Raw genomic sequence first — 17761 nt, 5'->3', positions numbered from 1 at the left:
TTAAAAGACACTAGTATGCCCTTGTGTAGAATAAATGTTAAAAGACACTCTAAATCCCTTGTGTAAAATAAATGTTAAAAGACACTCTAAATCCCTTGTGTAAAATAAATGTTAAAAGACACTAGTATGCCCTTGTGTAGAATAAATGTTAAAAGACACTCTAAATCCCTTGTGTAAAATAAATGTTAAAAGACACTATAATTCCCTTGTGTAGAATAAATGTTAAAAGACACTATAATTCCCTTGTGTAAAATAAATGTTAAAAGACACTCTAAATCCCTTGTGTAAAATAAATGTTAAAAGACACTCTAAATCCCTTGTGTAAAATAAATGTTAAAAGACACTCTAAATCCCTTGTGTAAAATAAATGTTAAAAGACACTATAATTCCCTTGTGTAAAATAAATGTTAAAAGACACTATAATTCCCTTGTGTAAAATCAAGGGTAAAATACACTTTAATTATCTTGTGTATAGTAGATGGTAAAAAACACTATTATTCCCTTGTGTATAATAAACAGTAAACAACTAATGCAGCTGCCACATTCAAATCTCAGTATCAGCGGCGATATGTTCATTGTTAACTTATCACATTTAAACGTTAAAGAATTCCTTTGTGATTTGTGATTCTATTTTTTAAAGTGAACTAAAATGAAAAGAGTAATGAATTTCTTGAATAACATATCAATTGGAAACCAAAGTTAAATACTCTTTTCAGTGCAAACATAAAAGATCACGAGCATCCCCCCCACCCCCATTTATATATATAATCGATGTACCACAGACTTCCTTATGTAATCAGCGTACAAAACAACAAAGACAATACTGACATGTTTCATGTTTGTCATACTTCAAACACAAATTCGATAAAACTACAACAAAACCAAAACGACAAAATATAAACAGATAGCCTTAAAAAGAGACTTTTAAATAAGGTGTTCCGGAAGGGCGAACGTCCTCTGTTTCATCGACGACACTCGCAATGTAAATCTTTGCCGATCTAAAGATGCGGTGTCAGGTTCACAGATGAACCACCAAGTAGACTAGTGTACATCAAGCACTTCCAGATTAAGTTTGCACAAAGAAATAAAACATTTCATGATAAAATCATAATGACGGCCACAAAACTTCTCCACAATCTTCATCAACCTGCATCCATCGAAATCCTGTGTTGTCAGTTTATTCGATAAGGTCTTCGATAAATTCAGCCTCGTATAAAACAAAGGCAGACAAGAGAGGGGCACAAAAGTCCTTTGGAAGTTCCTACCACCGAACTCAATAAAGTGTTCATAATAAAACTGGTGTACAAAGTGTTCCTATATATATAGTTGGTGTACAAAGTGTTCCTATATATATAGTTGGTGTACAAAGTGTTCCTATATATATAGTTGGTGTACAAAGTGTTCCTATATATATAGTTGGTGTACAAAGTGTTCCTATATATATAGTTGGTGTACAAAGTGTTCCTATCATATAATTTGTGTACCTATATATAATTGGTGTAGAAAGTGTTCTTGTATATAATTTGTGTTCCTATATATAATTGGTATACAAAGTGTTCCTTTGTATAATTGGAATACTAAACGTTCCTACTGATAATTGGTATATATACGGAATGTGTTCCTTTATAAAATTCGTGTACCTCGCTTTTCCTTGTGCATGTGGAATACGTCTTATTAGTTTTGCAATTTTACTTTAGTGCAAAAGAATTGTAATAATGTGCACACTACAACGGTCTTCAACCTGTGTCCTGAAACAATATGACGCCTCATTATGAATTATAGTTATATACAAAATCTATTGCAACGTATTTTGAAAATGTACATTTCAAGTGTCTTGGTTGAATCATGTATTATGCTAAATTGTTCTTTATAATATTTTCCTTTTCTCATTCTTCATTTCTAATTAAACGATCGTTATGGAAAGAAAACACAAAGTGTTTCAATAACATCACATGACAGAATATCTCATCAAATATGGACGAGAATTGTTTTTTGGTGGATTCGGAAATTAAATTTTGAATCGATTAGCTGTCATTAAATTTTAAGAAAAGTTTAAGTTATCCACATAAAACATTTACAAACTAATTAATTGTACGTTCAAACATGAAAGTATGTAATATCTCATGTCGATACGTTTGTTTTATCATTTCCCCAAATGTCACATTTATCACAGGGATTCAAACGCAACAAAATAAAAAGACATTACACATCACCATAAATACTTAAATATTTCAAAATAAAGGAAATGAAATTTTGCAATTGATTCAGACATTATACAGAAGATCAGAGGGAAAGTCAGGCCCGACATCCGCCTTCATTTATTTTCTCATTTCTGCGTGATGATGTACTATCTGAGAGCTAACCTTCCTTCCCGTATTACAACGCGGTCTCAAGCATTGTTAGTCTTCCTTACCAACTCGCAGCTTCTTAAGGCAGGGAATAAAATCTCTTACTGGATAACTTTATATTTGTTGATAAACATTTTGCTAGATACGTATAGGTGTAGGTAGAGGTATTAGATATTGTTTTTTAGATGGGGGAATGTGGAATGCACGTAATTCCGCTTCTACTCTAACTATACTTAGTCCTTATTAAGAATCTTTGATACCGGTTAGAAATGATGACGAGTAGAGATGAGAGGCGGCTAATTTATGTCACATCACAGAGATCTGTTAATAGGGTCACTATAACGAAATTATATCATTAACTCGGACAATACATCCTGTTTACACCCATTTCTAACTGACCAGTTGACCACCAGAGCTTGATTTTACACCACCAACGGCTTACGTAGGTTTGATGATGAACATGGTCAAACTGGTCAAAACACGCTTATAAGACAGTTTTTGATTCGTTTAAGGCAAAAAACCATTTCCATTAAGATAAATGCATTGTTGTTGGACTAGGTAACCATTCATTAATCATATGTGAGACTTTTATCACACTATAAAGGAAGAAACAGAGTGTTACAGTTTTTCTATCAGCAACTTAGATGTCTTTATATGTTTTGATAACGCATCTGTTTAAAGAATCGGTGTTTATCACGCTTGAACACTTGCTTCCCGAGACTTCCTATCAGGTTTCTGAATTCACATTACCGTTTTGACAATCGTCGCGCACAACGGCAATATAATGTCGGTGACACCTTCCATATCATTGAACGACTTTCTGTTTTATTCACAACGTCTCACATTTTGTAAATTCTAATAAGCACACTCCTGCTCTGTTCTTGACAAGTTTGAAAACATTTTTATCATACGTTAAACACATATTCAAGGAATAACTAGGAAATTAATCTGTAAACTATTGGTATTGAGAATATATTGTCTGATAACATGAGTTCTGATAATTAGAATAGCATTTTAACTTGGGAGTATCACATTATTGTATTTCATATATAGAACTTATCAATATCGAGTTCTGGAAGAACGAAGCAGCTTTATGATAAAAGTTTTTGGGTCTACTATAACTTATGTTTTGAAAGTTGCTAATCACATTTGGGTGCTTTGTATGCTGTAAAATCATCAGTTATCGTGAGGTATATATTTTCGTTGATTTCGTTGGTACTCTTAATCCCCGAATTCATATGTCCACGACCTGTTGATAGTATGTAAAAGATAAACCACACACACACACAAGCAGAGCCCCGCGAAAATATATGATCTTGCAGTAACATTCCTGTAAGCTAGGAGAAAAATCATTATGAACATCATATTATGGGATAAATTAACACCAAGCTGAAAACAGGTCAATCAATTAGGTAAATATGTGTACTGTAGTTATTTAATGCTTTACACCGTTACTTATCTGTTGCGCCACGATTTTCTTTTTCAGATTGTTGACACAATTAAAACCTAGTTACTTATCTTTTATCATATATTATTACTTAAGTTTTTATTTGTAAAAGTCATTAATACCGGCGATACCATTATATTCATAATCGTTTTTCTGACGGTCTGAAGGTAACCATAGTTTGCATTGATAAGATTTTAATTTTTAATAAATTTCAGAAGTTTTTTTTATATAATTTTATAAATCAGAGAAACATTTTATACAAACACTAAGTATGAGAATCGGAAAGTCAATAATTACGTTTTCGCGTGGAAAGAAACAAATGTAAATCGTTTTAAATTTTCCAATATTATCCACAGCTTATACAGACCACAAACTTCAACGATCACATGCTGTCTCTAGAGAACCTTACACCGTCCCTATTGCGAGACACGCAAAAGATATACAATAAAAAAGACTACTTTAAATTCACGAACACCAGTAACCGACTACATGGGGTGTACCTCCGAGACCTAACGGGATTATGCCGCCAATGTGGTGTTTTCATGCCACTGGATCTCATACATGGTTCGCTGGGAACTGTCGATACCTAGATCAGCCGCGCGAGAGAAATCGGAAACATCGAGAAGATCCCAAAACATGACAAGTGTATGATTTGATTCTGTAAATTCCTGGAAATCGAAAAATCAAATAAAAGACCCAGTATCTAATTGCATTATTCTATTTTCCTGACTTCCATAGCACTTATGCTGGAAACAAATTAGCACCGTCAACCTTCGTCCTTTAGATCTAATTCTGGCCAATTAAGGGCCGCCAATTGCCAATGATACGTCGGGAGATAGTCAAGAAGAATCACAGAAGAGTCATCGAGAATTCTCAGTGCAGCTGTGATTCACGACGTTGTCCATTTCTCGTCAGCCTGGATCGGAATCAGGATTGAGGTTGATTTCATTGCCGAGTTGTATCGAGGAGGAAATAATCACCGTATCAAGCGAGATGGTAACGATTGGAAAGCTTAACTGATGACACTTTAATACAGTTACCCAGTCTCATTATACCGACAATGCGCAGAAATTGTGTTTGCGCTGATTAATTCAAGTGTTGTTAGAGGACAATCTCGTGGAAATAGCAGAAATAAGATAATGTCATCAATGTTGACAAATTAGTTCAGTTCACGACATCAGAATTCCAACGCTCACCCCCATGAGTTAAATGATTTATAGAAATCTGAAAAATGGTGGAAGCGGTTTGTCACTGCAAGTGTTAATCAGCAAGATGAAGAATATTTAACAGAAAGATATAGATCTTTATGTTTCCGAAACCAAATCGATAAGTGATATTTGATAAGTGATATCCGTTGATATTATAATTATTAAGTATTTTGTTCTTTGATAATAGGTTCCCCTTTGTAATATAAGTTGTACTGAGCACATGCTCTTTGAAATTGTGATTTTGTGGTGATTTCAAAATAGGCATTTATTCTACTTAATTTCCCTACTGTTCCAAATCAAATGATGTCTTCAGAGAACCTTAAGTGTGTTTGATGTCAATGTTAAATAAAATAAATGCATATGTAAGTAGACATGAATTAGGAACTCATTTCATTTCCAACATGATAACGACATCGTGAAAAGATTCAAACCTAATATCATATAAATATAGAACTTGTTTGGATAGAAGGATGAGGGAGTAGGGTTGCATTGAGGTTAACATGTAATTTCAGATAAAAATATTTTAATAATTATCTATGATTATAAAACTCTGATAAAGAACATATGTTTTTATTGATGAAATCATGTATGCATTTATGATCAGACAAACAATCCGGTTCATAAGGGTATTTTGGAAACTAAATAACCAAAAGAGATATCGATTATGTGACAGGATAGAGGCATTCAATATAACAAGGTATATGAAATACGAAATCAATGACTTGTTATATTTTCTGGGGGTTTTCATGAAATATTTTTGAAAACCTTTAATTGTTGTTGTATAGCTTAACATGTACACAGTTTAAATTCGTTCCACATCTTTTAATACTTATATTGCTTTTAAACAACTTTGTATAACTTTGCATATTTCATCACTCTAACATGACTTTCATAACGTGTGTGTGTTGATACTTTTAATGTATTGTATGTTTAACAACAATTGTATGACTTTGTTGATGTTTAACAACTGTTTATGGCATGGTGTGTAGAGTTTAACCGCTATTTATGACATTCTGCGACAACTATTTCGTATGACATTGTATGTTTAGTTTGAACAACTATTGTATGACATTGTATGTTTAGTTTTAACAGCTGTTGTATGACATTGTATGTTTAGTTTTAACAGCTGTTGTATGACAATTTGTATTTACGTGTAACACTCGAATATTTTTTAATGTATATGTTAAACAACTGTAGTGTGACGTCGTGTGTTTACGTGTAACAGCCGAATCATTTTGAATGTATATGCTGCATATAACTGTTGTGAGACGTTGTGTAACTATTACTGTATGACTTTTTTAATGTATAAATCTCTACTGTTGTACAACCTTTCAGCAAGTATTGCTATATTTTGGTATATATAAACAAATTTGCACAATTGCTGTTATATTTTGGTGTGTATATATGTAATAACTATTGTTTAATTTTGTATCTAATCTTTAAACAATTGTTGGTGTCTATTGATGTGTGCATGTACAACAGATGCTGTATATTTTTGTGTTTGAACTTAAAACGGCTGTTGGTATATCTTGGTATTTATATTTTTAACAACTGTTGGTATTTATTGGTATTTATACTTTTAACACCTGTTGGTATATGTTGGTGGGTATGCTTTAAACAGCTGTCGCACCTGAATTTACGTTTTGTGTGTAGTTGTATGCTATATGCTAAATAGTTTAATTGACTAACATATAACTTTTTGAGTGTTTTTCTTTTTTAATTTTGTTTATAGTGGTGACATTGAAACAGATTTTATTTAAGCATATACCTACATTCAATAGGCTGACAATTTACGTATCTCAAATGAGATACTAACAAGGTACTTGTACAATTCAACAACTTCTTAATAAAGTTTATTCACTTCAGAATTACATTGTGTTAGATTCGAGAATAGTGTTATATACGTTTGAATTTTAATTGAAAAATTAATTAATTTGAAAGTTTATCAATTCATGATATTCATGTTATAAATGTGAAGAAAATCGTGTTTTGATGACCTGCCATTCTTTGAATCAAGACTAGCATTCAATCGATGATCTTTCAAAGCGTATTTAGTATTAATACGAGGCAATTGTTAGGATCAATTAATCGATACAACTTTAAAGAGACATGTACATGGCTTACTGTGTTCTTCGGAGCTCCTCTATTTCATATACCTTTTATCTGAGGGTGGTCTGTAAAGCACCTCCGTGTTCTGGTGTTTGCCGGGGTATTAACAGACAATAGGGATCGTGGTAGTGAAGACGATAGACGATCGTAATGTTCAAGCGTCATTACTTATTTATAAGTTGATTTGAAAGATATATAAATACAATGCTGATACTAGGCATCATCACAGGTGAGTGGTCCTAGGCCAGATGCAAAAAGGCTAATCAACTCAGCAATGTAATTTTTCTGTTCATTTGTTCAATTGAAGAAAACTATGGGACAAAGGTAACGATATTATTAATAAATATAAATTTATGTGCTGCGTGATCAATTAAGACACACGTATATGTTTTCATCTATATTACGTACAATAATATAAACAACTTAAATTTGTTAGCCGATGTTCGAACTGAATATTATCTGCTGTTACAATGTTATATTTCTGATCTTAATGTAATTCTATTAATATCAATGTTATATAGGTCCAGATGAATACAAAAATAATTTTAAATTTGTTTTTTATAACTTATCAAAACAAAAGTCATTGTAAATAAATATGTAAATAGTGTCAGTTTTTTTTATAAAACTGCTGGATGGCAGATTTATGTAATGTTTGACACGGAATTTACCAATGTCTACAAATCAAGATATACAACAAATACAGCTGTTGCGTATTTAATCCTAGATTAAGAAATTTATCAAGCATAGTCTGTATAAAACTACACTGTATCCTGTGCAAATGATGCTGAGAGCCACAACTTTGGTAATCAATACGAAAAGTTAATAGAATCGAAATTTCCATCATATAAAAATAAAAGTATGGAAAGCGATAAACAAACCTCTTAATGAAATAATGCGTCGTAATTACAAATATATCGAAACATTTATGAAATAACTAAGCTTTACAGGGGAACATCAACAGAGCAGTCATTTTAAACAGCAGCCTTACGAAAAACGAATTGAGATAACAATGTAATGGAAAACAGCCCAGAATGATGTCACTTTGTTTCTGATACAAAATATAACATCGAGGCGAGAGTATCAGATTTGCATAGTAACCTTAAAAGAGCAAGATTACATAAATAGAAATTAAGACATTTGCTCTTGACTTAGGACATTTATATTTAAAGTTGATATCTATAATGATTTGTAGAATCAAGCATCGCAGATTTTAATCGGATATGTAATAAAAGTCAGAAAAGTAGAATATTTTGTCATCATAAATCATACACTGGATACATAAACAATATTTGCTATATATAGCCTTTTCTCTGACAATACAAGTTCTCTACTAAATGTAATGAATACCGATCACATTGATGTAGGTAATAATTTATTTAGAAGAAGCTTCTAATATCCTATAACATTAACTTTGGTGATAGTCTTGACATTTCTTTCCATCATTTTTGGGGGGTTTTTTTTGTCCTCTGGCAGGTTTTAAAATTTAGACTCTTTGCATCACTGACGAGTCCTCTAAGTACGAAACAGCTGTATGACACCTTTCGGTTCATTATATCATTCTATCTTGTTTGAAAGTGAAGGGTGTTATTCACTTGTGCGTCTTTTGCATAATCTTAAAGGAATACCCGGATAGCATAAATGTACTTATATCTGACATAAAAGAAATAATCAAGAGGTATATAACACGAATTTTAAATAAATTGTTCATGTTATTATAAAAAATGTAAAAAAAAAACAGATACTGAATAAGCATTCAATACAAAAACAAAAACAAAAAAATAACATTCGTTCACAAATTGGTCCATATACATAATTATGTTAAAAAGATGTTACAAAACATACGAAATGATCATATGAACACTTCATGCTGTTGATTACAAATGCTATCTCCATTCCATTTCTACATATCAAATACATGTAAATAATTGTCACCACAGCGAAGAGTTATAAACATTTAATTTCAATGAAAATAAATATTTGTATAATCAATCTTAATTTTGATTGAAAAGGCACATTTTGAAAATATTGGTCAACATTTCATTTTTTTTTTTATTTAATCTTTTTTTTTTTGTTGAAATGTTGATTTTTTTTTAATAAATCATGCGACCCATTATGCTGGCTCCACAGGGAAAGAAAAGTGCGTTAGCAGTCAAGTTGAAGTATATCTAAAAAGTTCTCATTAATTCAAAATAAAATAAACCATACATTAAACTTATAAAATGATTAAACATATCTTCAATTGAGCGATATAAGCAAAATATATTTAACCTCTCATCACTGTAGTTACAATATCATTTTACAATGTCGTGACTTACCTAATCTAGATTGATCTGTGAGAAGTCTTTGGCTATCGATATTATCGCCCATCATCTTTGTGGTCTTCTATGAACAAGACAACTTTGGGGAGTACGCAGCATCGAACCTTTCGAGCTGTATTTATCGAGCCCATGGAATCAAACAGGAATGAATGAGGGCGTTAATCTGCTGTTGAATATGTTAATGACATGACAGGGACCTTTTCTGGCTGCCTACAGCGCTGAACCAATGCCTGCATACATAACGGCAGTGTGTTACAGAAGCGAGCAGCATATCTCAGATATCCAATTACCCTATCGGGACAGTACTAATCACTTTAATTCCATACTAGGACTCTAAATTGTGTGTTTCAAGACACGGGAATATAATTTGATTGGTTTTAGTGGTTTTCAGATTAATCCATCTTTACAGCGGCCTGACCTGAACGAGTGACAAAGTACTTTGTCTATAGAATTTTTTATGCAACTAACGATGGCGTATCATTGTTATTACATAATTATGTTATGTATAAATAATTACTTGACCACGACTTTAGCTCATATCAAAGTACATGGTTGTCGAGATGGCAAAGTTGGAACAATTGACAGATTTGTAAAATTATCCCTTTTTCATTTCATTTCACTTTTCCTGATGTCCGTGATCAAAAGTGAATAATTCGTTTAATATCGTGTTCCGATTTTTAGTGAAAACCTTACCTTTTTCCTTTACACAGACGTCGTGCTTGACATTCGAATAGTGATGCAGTTTACAATATACACATGAACTTGACGTCCTTCATTCAATATTGAAAATTATCAAATATATTGAATTTAGTTATAAGCGCATGTGCATCTCCTCATCTGGTTTCTGGCATTGATTTCAATTAATTTGGATCTTCCTCAGTCGCCTATTAGGTTTAAAAAATAATTAGGCTTTTAGCAACCCTCATGTATCCTGAAAGATCGAAATACCTGTTTACTCCTAACATCTATCTGTATCTAATTCTACGTTTGTATTGAAAGGTGCTCTTCACTGATATGCTTTTGTACAAATATGATACATTGTAGGTTTGTAAATCTTTATTGGAGGATCATACATTATTTACTTTTTATTTCTATACATGGACAGTAAATGCGATCCAACATCATCTTTTTCCATGAACTTTTTATGGCGAATTAACGATATTTCTTTTCACCAAGACTTAGATCACCCGAATGCCATACCTCGATTTCAGGATTAGTTAGTTTGTGTTCATGACAGAATATCTAAATATGGTATTAAACTTAATGGAATCACAATAACGCTTACCTATATATTCTTATTTACAATGATAAACTCAAATTTGGTTTTTTTTCCCGAGGAATTTCTTTTTCACTATTTTCGAGGACTGTGAAAAACAGATATGAAAATGTAATCAATTAAGAGAAATACAGAGTGCGATTTCTGATCTCCGTTAAAATGCATCTCATGAGCTTCAAGATTGGGTAAAATCACAATAAAAGGAAAGTCCTTACGGTATGAAGAAATTCAATTGTTTCTAGTAAGGTGTAACTGTTAGAAATTATAGTAGGGCATATCAAACTTTTTAGCTTATCTTTTAGCAAATATTTCCCAATCCTTTATTTGAAATATTAATTTTATTCTGCTATAGCTAGCGTACTATCTCAGTATATGTCTGATTTTGTAGCCTTAATAATAAAAAAAAATTGTACACAATCAAAGCTAACATTTAATTACACTAATAGAAACCCGTTACATATTTTTATATGCATATATGTCTTAATTAAAATTCAAGTTCGATGAAAATAAAGCAAGATACGAAACAAAATATAAATTACATTTACATAGAGTACAAGGAGAATAAGTCCATATGTTCCAGCAGAGTAAGCGTCTTCTGCTTTAACGATGACATCCGCCTTGTAAATCTTAGCCAATCAAAGAAAGTAATATCACATTCCATAAATTAGAACAAGGTAAACAATTATGGAACCAACAGGTAAACTAACCACCATAACACACGTCAAGCTTCATATCGTACAAGGAAATAGACAAATTTCCAGTTAGAGCATTATGATGGTCGTAAAACTTCCATATAATCTTCATCAACCTATGGGTCTGTCAGTTGCGGATATCTTGCGCTGAAATCAGCATATTGGACAGACACCATTGGATATAGAATCAACTGTAAATATATAGATATCGAAAGTTGCTGATCAGGGTCTATAATGAGAACGAGTCTATGTTATATTCTCTTTTCTACGTCGACCACAGCAACATTGAATATATATACATACATGCATTGAAATATCCTCAACAGTGGTATATTTCCAATAAAAGTTGATACGTAAGATAAAATAGATTGAGAAAGAAAAAAGGATTCGTGCAAACTTAAACAGAAGTAAAGAACAAATCATATATTTCGCATAGATGAAATTCAAGGTAAACAAAGTCGATTTAATAAACAGATGACAGGTGTTCAAAAACACAACATTTACGTAATTCAATGTGCTTTTTATCAGCCGATCAAAAATCTACGTACAATGACCCTAAAATGGTGTCTCAGTTATAACCGTTTCCCTTCCAGAAGATACCCAGAAGTGATTCTGGAAGAGGAAGAAAACTCGAGTGATACCTAGATGTTGGGCGATTAGATAGTAGTGCGTTTAACACATGATGTTTCAAGTTCTCACACACTTTTAAAAAGTAAAACATGGGTTGTTGCCTAAAACTTAATAAATAGTCAAACATGTTGTGTTAGCGTGCCCTTTGGACGCTTTGTGGCTCAAATTACCAAACTGCACAACATCCCTATTTGTTTTATAAGACTTTTGTAATGATTCCAACATAAGCAGGTTTTTTTTTTTTTTTTTACTTTTTGTTCCGTGTCTTGATTTATGATAAATGTACCAGAAAATATAAGTGAGAATAAAGCGAGGGTAATTGAGGAGACAAAATGACGTCTCAGAGAAGTTACAAGACTTACAATAAGCAAAACACATTTTACAAAAAGTCATACAAAAAAAGAAATGAACTAAAGAATAAATAACGTACTAGGACTATACGACCAGGTGCTCTGGGAGAGTTAGTGTCCTCTGCTTAATCAACGACATCGGCCATGTAATTTGGACAATCAGGATGACATTTGATATGTGGACGAATCCGTTAATAAAAAACGGTGACCTTAAGATTACTGTTCGGTTTTGAAAATAAAATTTTCGTCAGTACACTTCGACTGCCGCGTTCTTTTTTCTGTGATATAAATCGAATGTTTAGTGAGGATAAAAACATTAATAACTTCGGATTCAATTATTAATTTAAATGCCAACATTTCCCCATTTGAAACAGACGTGAACAGCAGTAAGAAACAATGTCAATTCAAAAATCTTCAAATGGAATCGTGATGCAGACAATCGAACAGCAATCATGTTACGATAACGAAATGGATTAAGGAAACCAATGGACACAATAAATAAACAATAATGAAATGGCCCTTTATCTCAGAAAATCAGACAACTTTTTAATACCATCAGTGCGATAGAATCGTTTGACAATTTAACATGACAAACAGACAAATCTTTCAGAGTCTCTGTCCGGTACAACCTCATGCTATTAAATCTCTGACTTGATTTCACTGATAGATACCAGACAAGCGAACAATAGAAGCTTTATGAAAATGAACTGTGTTGAAAGACCATTTGGTTAATTCTTTGTCGATATAAGACGTGACACGATCCGATACATGGCACGCTATCTCTGACAGGGCCCTTTGTTTTCAGTATTCTCACTTTTTACTGGGTAAGATTATTAATATATTAAAGGTATCGATAGTCTGCCTTCCCAACAGGAAATCTAACACTAGCAATGGGCTTTGAACTTGAAACAATTAGTTGCTGAACTAATCGATCGGAGAGCTATCTCTTTTTCCTATTTCCGTCACAGAAAAAGACTGATTGTATTCGTGACTGCTTCGGCTCTCCTTCAGCCGTCTACGTCACCTCAACATGTGATGGAGTCTTTGTATCGGCGACCTCTGTCACTTTGTCACCATGCCTTTTCAATCAGGCATTTGTATCTGAAGTTTAATTCCATTAGGCTATTGCAGAATGAATATTGAAGAAAAGGAAAAGGCCGGTATCTGTTTTGATTTAATCCGCTGTGGTCGTGATTCCAGCGACACGCCTGTGGGTGAAAAAAATATATCATTATGTATAGTCCATCTAGAATAGGATGCAACATTTAGCTGTTGCATTTGACAGGGACGTCTGAAAAAAAAGCAAAAAGGAACATAGCACAATGGAATGCAAATGCTGGCAGGGACCAGTTCCACAATCTGAATCGGCAAGTGACAGAGGCCACAATGGAATGAATTTTCATACATACGAGATTAGAATACTGAGAATTTATTTTCCTTAAAGTGAAGTTCAAGATTTCTCGACAACTCTCAATATGCTGCCATTTCGATCAGAAAACAATCAAGAAAACTTTCGGGGGTTTCATTTTTGTAATTAACTGTTAAATATTGTAAATGTGAACAAGTTTGATATGTTTTGAAGTATTGAAGTATTTATTTCTTTATTTTTTTTCTTCAAAATTTCTAATTAAAGTTACGTCACTTCTCTAATCAAATTCTTGACTCGGCGGTAAGTCGGTGCGTCCAATACAAACAGAGAATCATGAAAACATTTTGTCCGAAAAGAGATTCTTTATATTTCTACACGGTATCGGGTAAGAAACCAGAATACTTCTGAATGTATATTAAGACTTAATTAAATAAGGGACGATTATTTCTAATAAACTAACGAGAATCATTAAGAAATATTACTTTTCAATGATTTAATATGTCCTTTTTCATTGATTATTCTAACTTGTTAAAAAAATATATGTACTTTAAGTAGTTGAAGCATTGTTTGTTGTATCTCTGTGCTATTGCTACCTTCTTATTGCTGTAACAGAAGACGCTATCTTTTGAGAACCGCTGGTCGGACTCCTTTTTTGTGTATGTGTTACACACAGGCGATATAATTTCTCTCACTAATCGTGAAATTAGATTAATTTTTTTTTTGACATTTTCCCTTTGATTCCGTATTCCGCCTAAGATGTACCTTAAAGTGTTATCTGTTTCCTGACAGGAGAGACAGGGACACTAATTTGAATCCAGCATCAAATTATATATTGGAACTAATGATACATTATATTGACACTTTGTTTATGGCTTTATATCATTAAATACACACAAAACAAAAAGTGTAGCTGTTTGTTTTATATCTTACGTCTCTTAACACAACGTCTTTCACAAAATGTGTCAACAAAACGCATTTGATAAAAAAGTTACACCATTTTGATTACTTAAAAGAGTTTCATTGTAGAACATTTAGCTGTGTTTCAGAATAGATATTGCATTGTTCAAAAGGGGACGTGCCTGGATTAAAACTAGACCAGTCTGGAAAGTATTGTTTCCGTTAGTATCTAGCTAAAAGCAACATCACATATGTTTCCATTTAAATGTTATTCAAGTGAACAAGTCTGATAATCATTTAATGAAATGGAGACAAAATTGACGGCATTGACAAGCATCGTCTTTTGGTCTGTATAATTAGATAAAAAGATTAATTAAATTGAAATCAAAGCACACCAATACCGTCCCATGTAAACCTGTCACCAGTATGACATAATTCTAAACAGGGCGGACGAAAGCACACCCGATAAAAAGGCCAGCATATCAACATACTGTAACATTTGTTATTTCAAGTTTATTTTATTGTTGATTTATTTCATTTTTGTTGGATTTGTTTTCTCTTTCAGTATATTTTACTTCAACTTATAAGTAGCAAAGAGTATAGAAAATGTAATTTTTTCATTTAACGATCTGACTGCGGCAGTTATATGTATATACAATAACACAACTTGGTAGGAACACGTGTCACTGACATGGTCTATTAGGATTTATGTTACAAAATAACAATAACATACAGTAATGCTTAAAAAGTAATTAATTCAATTTCTGTACGTCTGTAGTCAAGAAATAGTTTACCGTTAAGAAAGAAACTGACTTTAACGTTTCTATACGATAAACTTTACGTAATAGAATGACGTCATAAAAAGTTTTAAATTTTTCGAATAATATAATACCTAGGTATACCTAGAAAGATTATTTCATGGAAAAAAAAATACAGAATGATTTAAATTTTAAAACGAAAAAAAGTATTTGTAATCACACTAGCCCCATAGTTCAATAATATTCGTAATTAATTTACATATATCAGAAGAACGCCAAGTATATGTGTCTGGATCATGCCACCATTAGAATGAATTAAAAGGCGAATTTCTAATTAGATACATAGAAAACAATTAATGTATTTATCTGCCTAAACCCTCCAGGACTTTACTATTACGACAGCAAAACACCTCCTCGTGAGTGACAATACATGTTATCAGTTACCACTCAATGTGATGTATAGTGTTGTATCATTACTAAAATACAGACGATCACTACGCATGCTATAGTTTACTACATGTTCTAGACTACAAAGTACACGATATGTGTTTCAACCCAAACGTTTTAAACCAAGTGTTCACTATTTAAAACTGACAGGTGGATTTCCTCACCTGTCACGTTACGATTCCTCGATGACACGAAATATAACTGATATTGAAATATAATAAAGATAATGTAAACGAGGATGATAAAAGAGATGAGAGAAATGATGCTACATGTTACATTGTACAGGTTCCCCATGCGAACTTTCTCCATCCTACAAACATGTGGCAATTATCCAACCGAGTACGTCATTTTACATTCATAACTTGATCTGCTGCTAAAGCAGTGAAGCAGACATGAGAAGGTATCGCAGAGTTTTGTTACGACACAGATTCAATTTCTTACACAAATTATCCGTAATCATGCCATCAGTTGACAGTAAAGACACATCGTTGTACTTATCAAGTTTTAATATTGTATTGATATCGGAAGTAAACTGCATTTGGTCGTTAATTCTGATGAAAACAAATTGACTATAGACATTCGTGACCTGACCTGCTGCAGAGGCAATGAAAAACCAGGTCGCGTGTTTACAGCTTTCTTCCTTTCTCTCCATATTAACGTATTTCCTGTAAAACCCATACTCAACACATTGAAAATATATTTTAATATTCTCTCTCGCCGTTCGCATTTTCAATTGGAAACATTTGTGTCTATTTCAACCATTACCAATAATGTGAGTTTAGAATAAATATGACGATGAAGTGTCATATCTACATGCAGCTAATTATCGCTAGCTGTAGCTGTGACAATTCTCTTGTAATAGTGTTAACGCTTTTTAATTTATCGTCATTATATTTATGTGTCGTAGCAGTAACACCGCATCACGCTAGCTTAGTTTTGAAATATAAGAGATATTGTGAACTGAAAATTGTTTTGAATCAAATATTGAGAAACTGAATAGCACATGAGCTCCTAGAAAAATAGGATTACAAAGGAGTTATCATGCTTATAAGTCAATCTTGATTTCATACGGAGATAAAGTTGTCTTACTTAAGACATATGAAAAAATATACTTTAATGATATAAAGTAAAAAATTATCATTAGGGTTATCAAACGCTGCATAATATCAAACCATTTCAATCACAGGGTGTCGTATGTATTATCAGATATCGTGCTACGGTGGGTTTACTGAGTTGTATCTTAAATTAGCTGGAAATGGTAGTTGTTTATAAAAGGATCTTTAATCGTCTTAAACATGGTGTTAGAATGATAACAATGGCCGTATTTTAATATCGTCGATACTTCGTTATTTTCTGTTAACATCGGCTATAAACAGATTAACCATTTATGCTTTAAAAATTATCAGTGCTAAATATTTTATACACATATTACTTTAATTGAAAAGTACTCATGTCTAAACCGACGCTTTTCTATGTCACTAATCTCCTCTGATCTGGATATAAACATATTCTTTAAAACCATACATTACACCGTCAAAATGTAACATCGTAAATATAAATGAATGTGAAACATTCATACTTTTATCAAACTAAATATCATACCAAATACAGAAAAAAAGAAACATGACAACTATTTAAGTTATTTTAACTTTCACGCTTCGATTTGGCATTACCACGGTCGACACAATATTACAGTAAATGTTTAAAAAATATAATACAACATCTTACAACAAGCATCAACGAATCTTGAAATGTCATACTTGAATGAAAACGGAGCATCCAAAGCGCATCTGTTTTTACAATAGGTTGCAGAATATCAAACATTGCTTTTGTCACAAAGACCGTTATCCTAACGTTTTACGACCGAGTGGAATAATGCTGTGACTATATTACAGTGGCGGCGGTGATATTT

General features: G+C 32.5%; 1 protein-coding gene across 1 annotated transcript in view; it reads right to left on the bottom strand.

The window, feature by feature from the left end:
* Positions 1-16501, bottom strand: part of LOC132553396 (photoreceptor-specific nuclear receptor-like) — a 31038-nt gene extending 14537 nt beyond the window's left edge. Inside the window, exon 1 of the mRNA XM_060217642.1 lies at positions 16441-16501. Within this exon, the coding sequence (XP_060073625.1) occupies positions 16441-16501 (61 nt within the window). The remainder of the gene's footprint in view (positions 1-16440) is intronic.
* Between the last annotated feature and the right edge of the window lie 1260 nt (positions 16502-17761).

This window comes from Ylistrum balloti, unplaced genomic scaffold, assembly GCF_031769215.1.
Source record: "Ylistrum balloti isolate Yb309-2 unplaced genomic scaffold, AGI_CSIRO_Ybal_v1 Utg370324, whole genome shotgun sequence".
Lineage (NCBI taxonomy): Eukaryota > Metazoa > Mollusca > Bivalvia > Pectinida > Pectinidae > Ylistrum > Ylistrum balloti.
This window is presented reverse-complemented; position numbering and strand designations above follow the sequence as displayed.